Source organism: Antedon bifida, chromosome 4 (genome assembly GCF_963402885.1).
Source record: "Antedon bifida chromosome 4, ecAntBifi1.1, whole genome shotgun sequence".
In the NCBI taxonomy this organism is placed as follows: domain Eukaryota; kingdom Metazoa; phylum Echinodermata; class Crinoidea; order Comatulida; family Antedonidae; genus Antedon; species Antedon bifida.
In genome coordinates, this window is record NC_136229.1 from 22,375,065 (window position 1) to 22,383,969 (window position 8,905).

General features: G+C 33.6%; 1 protein-coding gene across 1 annotated transcript; it reads right to left on the reverse strand.

The window, feature by feature from the left end:
• Positions 1-336: 336 nt before the first annotated feature.
• Positions 337-7,981, reverse strand: LOC144839995 (uncharacterized). The gene is made up of 4 exons (XM_078695606.1): positions 7,600-7,981; positions 4,093-4,190; positions 3,346-3,441; positions 337-2,592 (listed from the first exon to the last, which is right to left on the reverse strand). Exons 1-4 carry the CDS (start codon positions 7,676-7,678, stop codon positions 2,407-2,409), a joined length of 459 nt encoding a protein of 152 aa, XP_078551732.1. The 5' UTR covers positions 7,679-7,981; the 3' UTR covers positions 337-2,406.
• Between the last annotated feature and the right edge of the window lie 924 nt (positions 7,982-8,905).

Sequence of the window (8,905 nt, forward strand, 5' to 3'; positions counted from 1 at the left end):
TTAAAAGATCATTTTCACAGGAAGACGTAAATGTATATTATCGTCTGCAAATAATAAGTTCCCGCAATTAATATTGTCTTGTTTTATTATCATAAACGCTTGAATTTCATGAAGTTATAAAATATTAATGTCCATAACAATGTTCACGTTCTTATTGTACGTTTTATAAAAGGAATGGTATAGACTTGAATATGTTTGTGTCAGTTTCAATACATTATTACCTATTTTCTATATCTGTTTAATTGACGGTTTATTAAGTATAGTTTTAAAATGTAAAGAGACTGTACTTTAAAGGTAACGAATCAATAAAATAAGTACACAGTTTCAGATTCTCGACAGAATTTATTTACAAATTTAAAATGATACGGGAAAAGGCTAGTTAACATCAGTGCTCAAACACGCTTGATGTATACAGAGAAAAGATACCGTACGACTGTCATAGGCAAATTCCGTAATACAGGATGTCATGTGTATCACATGTGGTGCCTATATCATGGAAGATTGATTAAGGACAATTTACACAGATTAGCGGTAACGGTAATAAAAATATATAGAATCTATTTGTTATTTCTTATGACCATTAAACAAAACGCGGAGCGGACGGACGGGCGGTTACCGCTCAGGATAGATACAGATTCTACGTGGGACAAGCTACGCGGTGTCCCGCTTACCGTTACCGCTCGTCAGTATAAATTGTATAAAGTGTCTATGGTACAAGGAGATGTTAAACACATGTGATATTGTATCACGGTTCCTATGATACTGGCCAAACTTAGTTACAACATCAAGAATTGGCTATTTTTAATCCCGGTGACGTCGGTGTTATTCCCCAGATACATTATCACATTCGGTAAATCTTTTATTTTTCCTATTTCAAGGAAATAAATAATTAAATTGTAGTAGACAAAATTTTATGAGTTCACAACCCACTTACGTTTGAGATATCGATTGAATTTTGATTTTTCTATTTCAGTACACGAATAATTATGTTTGATTCTGGTCATGTATTATCAGTCAGTGATATGCCTCGCTGGGGAGAACAAATGACGCGCGCGTACAAATGATGTTCCACTTTCATCACCATTTGAACGCAACAATTCTTATGATAATCACAATCACTTTGACATTACCCCAAAATGATTTTACGCCAAATCGTCGAAGACATCATGAACATAACCGGTTTACGCGCGTAAAATATGGTCGGTAGCTTTTTAGTGACCGTAACTTGACGAAAATAGGAAGGATATTTCTCCTGAGTAATAGCAGAGCTTTCAATAGAGTGTTTACGTCATGTGTCCAAGTCGTCGTCCAGTTGCTGTAAGATCAATTTCGATTTCTCGCGACGGCCACCAGTACATTTAATAGGGTTCAGATGGATATATAGAATCGATCAAAAATTGTTTCCACGGCAACTTGACAAAAATGGCTAAAGCAAACTCTCAATGCGCATAGGCCTATTATTACGTCACAAGTCCTAGGCCGTCGCAAAATGGAAAGTTAGGCGTACGCTTTGATAGACTATAATACACTTAGGTCTACTTGTAAATGAAAATTAGACGTAGGCCTACCCTTTGATAGGCTATAATACAGGCTTGTAAATACATTTACATTAGGCCTAATTGTACAAGAGTAATTATTTAAGAAAGCGATCTTGTTCTTTATCATTTTATACACAAGATATCAGGTTTCACTATCTCTTGGGAGAAACGTTGAATAAATTGGTAATAAGTTTTACTAATTGATTGGATCTTCTGTCAAGTCAACATTAACATTAATCGATCAAAAAGGTAATAGAATTGAAATGAATTAATATACGATAAAGTTTTAAATTAATAAAATGCCAAACTTTTAATGTTTAACATCGATCATTAGAGGCCTATGTAATTCGTTTTTTTAATTTAGCTCAAGACGCTCGTGGTAACAACTTCTGGCGGCTGCTTACAGTGTGATTTACATTTTAACAAGGTACCGTATATATAATGTACATAATAAGTTGAATTTCAAAGAACTTAATTTGTAAACTAAACTCCTGGGTGATAATTAAATTCATGTTAAGAGAGGATTATAACCACTCTGCGATTAAGCGAAACACCGTTTGATTCTTGTCGACAACTAAGCAGCTTAATCAATTATTTTATATTAAGGTCTAAAACAATAATAAAAAATTAAACATTAATAATTATTTTAATTCTTACAAAACAGTGTTTAAATTACATTTTTGTGCTTACAGTTATATTGGAAAAAATCAAGTTAATGTTGAATAGGGACCGGTCTACGTCTGACCGACAGACAGACTGGTGCTGGTGTGTTCAAACGGTGGTATACTGCCAGTAACGCAAAACGCGTTACAATTACTGAACCATATAAGGGTTACAAATGTGATGATTACAAACATATATTAGTACATTATATTCTTTCTTTGAAGAGCATTTTCCAAAGACTATTATCAGGAATGTTATTTTCATTGGCTCTCATCTCTTCATTACTGGCTAAATAATATTCGTCGCTATCATCCGCTTCTTGTAATGCGTTCCATTTCGCGTCAGAGTCAACCGAATGGGGACGACCTTCAATTGCAGCTAATTTTAATAACTGTGAAGAAAACATATTGAAATGCAATTAAACATACGTTAACTAAATCTAGTTTGATATTGTTATGACACGCTTTTTGATTAATTTATTGATTTATTTATTATTTGTTTTTTTCATATTATCAATTATTAATTTGTCAATCAAGGCAATCTCGCAACAAGATTTTCATCTTTTTGGGATCCTGCCTTCGTCCATTTTTTACAATAATCTCAATCTGTCATTACTGTTTTTTTACTTTTTGTCTTTTGGACGTAAATAAATGTCTTTTGAATTTGAAAAAAATGATTCAATAAATTCGTCAGCGAAATACAAAGAGAACACTTTGGCGTGTGTGTTCATACTTAAAGCCGGTTTTCCACGAGACGAATTTATTAGCGCGATTCTAAAGTGTTCAATAATGAGCATTCGTATTAATATTTTCATCTACTTGTGTAATGCGCAACCAATCATAACTCAGGAATGTTCGCGCGCTAATATATTCGGTAATGGAAAAGAGGCTTTTAAGCTTGGTTCACATTAGAAATGCAAGGACGTAAGCGCAATACAAGCGAGTTGACCCGATGACTGACGGGCACTTCTAATGATCTCGTCGTGGTTGGTCAAAATACTTATACATTGGGCTTACGTCATTGCGTTGCGTCCGGGTGTCACGAACGGTGCGTCTCGTACATGCGTCAACTCTGTGTCTGTGTGGTATCTGGACATTGTGTGGGTACCAATGTTTCAACACCCCACTAGGCCTAATATACTTACATCACGAATCGTTTGTTTCCATTCTATTTGAAGAGTAACTGAAGGATCATCATCGGTATTCACTTTTAAAAATGCTTTGAGTCCTGGCGCACCATTCTAAAAAAAACCAAAATAACAACCAGATTGTAAGTTGCATCTAATGTACTATTCAGTGCTGCCTGTTTGGAGTCTACTTTTGTGTATGAGTAACATAGTGGGGCTGAGGTTCTGTGCCAGGACCATGTCGTCACTGGGTGTTGGAGACTCTCAGAGGTAGGTTATGTAACGTAAGTTAAATTTGTTTGCACGTGACCCCCTGACCTAATGCTCAATTACACGCCGGGATGTTTGCATTATATTTGCCAGGGGAGGGGTTGAGGCGTGGCGGACGAACAACATTGGTGTTTTTATAAATCTTGATTTTGGATTAATTCACATACGTTTATAAAATTAATATTTTTAAAAAGGTGTGGGCGGGGCGGAAAACCTAAGAGTAATCCTCATAAGGGAGAGGAACCCCGCCCCCATGTAAAAATCCTGGCTACGGGCATAACATACGTTGGTCTCTTGACCAAGTAGTAATGGTACCAAATAAACTTCAAGATTAACAGTACTGTAGGCCTAACCATGGATTAATAAATATGTAAATATTCATTAATCCGGTCTAACTAAGTAAGCATAAATCCCACATTCATGCATAAACTGGGTGAAACGATTCAATGTGTAGGCCTACAATGAGTCACCCACGGTAATTGAAGAATAACTTACATATTGGAATTGATCGGTGCTATCTCGGTTGAATATACCTTTTCGAGTTTGTCTAGAATAGCATGTTCCTTTTTTATAACAAGGCAGACTCGTTAGATCTACGGTAGTTAAAAACAAAAACAATCATGACAGATGGAGGTCGGTTTATTTGTTTGCTTTAGCATTTGATAAAATAATTTAACATGTCATTACAAAATTTTGGTTAACGATGCTGTTATTTAGGCCTATCGTCTTTATGTTAACTTCTTTAACTTCTATTGTAAGTGTGGTTTAGAAAAATATAAGAACAGTAATGAAAAAAGGAGGTAATATGGAATAAAAAGTAAATTTACAAGATTTAAAATGTTACTGATGAAGTTGATCAAATTAACAAAAATGTGATAATAATGAAAATAATATGATTTTATGGTGATGAAATGATGTTAATCTGAGTAAAAGTGGTGTTTACGCCACAAAAAAAGTATGTCAAGCACCACCAACTAAACTTCAGACTTGATTCGCGTACACAAAAGATCTTTATTAATTTAGTTAGGCGCTGTTAACCAAATTAAAGTGTAATTTATTAATTAAATAAAGTTTTTGTGCGATGAGTATATTTATAATACACCGTTATATTACATCTCCATTACCGTTTACACTCACATTGATTAAGTAATTACATTAAGTAACGTATATTAATTACCATTTTCTTTACCATTCAAATTATTTGTTTACCTATATATTGATACAATGCTGAAATTTGCATCTTTGCCTTTAGGGCTTTAACTGCACGTTCGGGTCAATGTGCTTTTGTAAGAATCAATCTCTGAAGCAGGTAATGATTTTTAAACCATGAAATTCGCGGTTCGAATCCAGTTACATGATCGATTATCCTGTGTTTATACAGAAACTGAAATACACTTCTAGCATCTTATGTTTTTTCTCCCTTTTTTTTAATAGACTAAGAACTTGATTTTATTGCTCTACGACCGGTAATACGCATTTTATTCACCGGCGGTGACACCACCGCACAACAAAAACAACGTGACGCGCCGAGTTTTACCTTATTTTTGTCGGTGACGTAAATACGTACACGATGTGTTTGATTTTCTAAAGTCAACAAAAATTAACGTTAATCTATGTCCATATCAATTCACACTCCAATATTCTACAAAGAGCTTAATCTATAGATTCGGATATCACTACCTTAAATTAGTAATTCAAGAATCGTATAAGAAAATGTCTTAATTAACAGAACTGCAATTTAGCACACATTTAAGCGATCAAATGTTTGGAAGCATTTCATATCTAGAAGATTACATCCCGACAAATCGAAAAGGTGCCGCTAAACCCGCTATATCCCCACCTGGATTTTAACAATAGCTTCCGTAATCTGGACTGCAAGTGTCTTGAATTGGTTAAATTTAGATAAATCGTATCATTAAAAAAATGAGAAAATCAAGGGTTAATCTAAAAACCACTTACGCCTACTCTGAAGACGGAAGGTACTGGATAATATAGAGAAAAATACTTACGTCGACACGATTTGTTTACTTTAAATTTTCATTTTCACATTCATTTAACTACTATCCTTCTTTTTATTCTAATTTCTTTCTAATCTCATCTCTCCTTTCCCACCTCTCCTCATACATCATCTTATATTTCACTCCGCATCATTTTATTGCACGTTTTTCTCATTTTTTGTTCTCTTTACAATCTATGGACCCCCTTATCATGTCATCTGTTACAATATTAAGGGGACACCTGAGCCAACAAAGTGTTGATAGGATTGGTCCTCTAATATAGGGTTTGGTTCGCTAAAATTGGTTTGGTTGAATGTTTTAAACACATATTTCCCCTTTTTCAATTTACGAGAAGTACAGGCTTGTGAGGTTTACTATACCCCCTCTTTTGTGTCACTCTTGTTCGGGAGACACTCCTATATTAAGGAGGACAATTTCCTGCAATTAATAATAAGCCTACATTTAGACTTTTAAGCGCATACAAAAAGCCTCTATGCGCTTCACATAAAAATAAAAGTAATCCATGAAATAAATAAAAAAGACTGAGCAATTAAAAATATATGGATCTCAACTCAATTGATATGGTTTATTGAGAGTGAAAATAGGCCTATTTGTTGAAAAGGTGAGTTTTTAAAAGCTGTTTAAATATGGTGGTTGTGTTAGCCTGTTTTATGTCGAATAATTCCAAAGGGTTATGAGGGGGTGATGAGCAACGATTTAACACTATACGGCCAACCCCTACTCAGGGGACACCTCTATGTGGACAGTTTGTTTGGACCCGGCCGTGTTCTACAATGTAGTACAAATTTGAGTCTCACCACATTTGAGATAGCAATTCGTGTGTTGTATATTATTGCCGTGTATTGGTAACATTACGGGTGAAAGTTAGTAGTGGTGATGGTAATATATAAATGAACTCAAATGGCCAATTAATAATATCGTAGAGGCCTATCATTAGTATGTCATGATGTTCAGGTTTTTAATCAAACCTACGAATCAAACGTATAGGCGCAATCAATCATGTGGGTGCAATTAAGAACAAACTTATCTAGTTTCATAAATTATTTGTCAAATCTTTTAAATTTTATCGTTAAAATTTATAAATGTTCTTGTTTGTCAAACAGAAGATAAGGCGACGTGTACTTAATTGCTATATTCAAGGAAAAATTGCAAAGTATTTCTAGATCAATATTCAACTAGTACCTTGACGCATTAAACTGCACTTAAATCCTGACGCGTTACTTATAGACGCTTTTAGATAAAGTATTTTGACGCGTTTCCATAAACGCATTTAGATCAAGTACCTTGACGCGTTCTTATAGACCATTTTAGATAAAGTATCCTGACGCGTTTCCATAAACGCATTTAGATCAAGTACCTTGACGCGTTACTTATAGAAGCTTTTAGATAAAGTATCTTGACGCGTTTCCATAAACGCATTTAGATCAAGTACCTTGACGCGTTACTTTTAGAAGCTTTTAGATAAAGTATCTTGACGCGTTTCCATAAACGCATTTAGATCAAGTACATTGACGCGACATTAAATTTATTTATTATTATTAATAATAAAATAATAACAATTTTATTGAACGTACGCTTTTATATCAGCGGCACACATCGAAGGTGCGTTAAACCGAGTCGTGTACTTATTAAACGCTTTTAGATACGGTATCGTGAATTTGCACAGGTTTTATAAGCGCCAAATTACGAATCACATCATATTAATGAAATATATAGTACTTTTTATATAGTACTATTTTTGCTATTGTACAATATGTGTATGTGGTGATTCACATTTAAAATCATTGTGATACTGGAAGTGTCATAACATAAAAGAATAAATATACAGAAATAAGTAAATAAATTACGTTAGAAGCAAGAATAGGATAACAAAATTTGCCTTATTGCATAAATTAAAAGTTTAAAACATTTTGAAAATTGTATACATTCGTTTATATATATTGCTTACATAAAATGACTTTAAAAAAAAAATAGAAATACTTACTAAGTGCACCCGTGACGCTGTTTACAACAAAAAGAAAAGTAAGCATATGGTAAACAATTACCACCCATTTCGTCTCCATCTTGAACACCTATTATTCGATAAACTTACTTTTCGTCAAGAGAGAGATACAGATGCCTTCGTGCCGTATTTTGAATAAGACTGACTGACGTAGCCTACAGCAGCGATTTTATACGCTCTCTTGAAACCGCTGAATATAACGCATTTGAACTAACAACGACCGGAAGATGTCGTACTGACGAATCCGGCGGCGATGCACAACCAACTTTTGGTTTGTTGTTATTTAAATTAAGTGTAATACTTGATGATTAAAAGAGTCAATTCCATACGGATTTGTGACGTTCTAATTACTACTAAAATAATGATGATGTGTCCGGTCGTTCGTTCTTTAATAATGAATGAGACAATTCACTTGTATACTTTATACGCGTTTTTTAATTTTCATAATTCCATGTTGCCGTTAGCGAATTGGTGTTTATATAATTTTGAGTAAATTTACAAATAATACTGAGCGTTTATGAATTTATTACAGGCCACGAGAGAGTTTTACGTCTTCATTATGATATACATGCCTACCATTTCTTTAAACGACGAATGGCCTATAGGCCTAAGTTATTATTATTATTATAATCATTTGAAATAATGAATAATTATTGAACTTTCAAGTGATACGTATTATTTATTTTCATATATATTATATACTTATTCTGTTTGTCTTTGTTATGGATGGGAATTTCCGAATTAAAAGATGAATTGAATTGAGATATGGACACATTATAGACATACAGTAGTAGGCCTACTGACAATAGGTTATATTGACCCTTAGCCTGTTTATGGTACATTTAAAATGACCACGACTTACAGACCATAGACATCATCTTTGTTTTTGTTTTATTTGTGTTAATTGAATACCAAATAAATACATAAGGAAGAAAAAAAGGAAAAACAATTATATTTTTGGTGTTGTAAGATTGTAAGTTTTTTGTTTGATGTTTTTATCAGAATTGGCTGGTCTTCTAAACAAGAGTGTGATTAAATAAATAAATAAATACAAAATAATGCATTTTTTAAAATTCAAATTCATATATCCTTGTTTTTTCCGTTTCGAAATGTGGTGCATAGGGCACTTGGTCGAATTTCATACTAAATCGAGTTCGATAAAAGAAATACCTCAGTCATCTTAACATTCATAACGCCCTCGAGTTAAAATCCACACTCAATCAAGACGATATCAATATTCTGTTTAATTAATATCTCAATAACCAGGTAGATAATAAACCAGATGAAA

Coding starts and splice junctions, on each gene's coding strand:
- LOC144839995 (XM_078695606.1), bottom strand. CDS start 7,678: ATGGAGACGAAATGGGTGGTAATTGTTTACCATATGCTTACTTTTCTT. Junction 3,442..4,092: donor GCACCGATCAATTCCAATAT/GTAAGTTATTCT, acceptor GGTTTTTTTTAG/AATGGTGCGCCAGGACTCAA. Junction 2,593..3,345: donor GGAAACAAACGATTCGTGAT/GTAAGTATATTA, acceptor TTTTCTTCACAG/TTATTAAAATTAGCTGCAAT.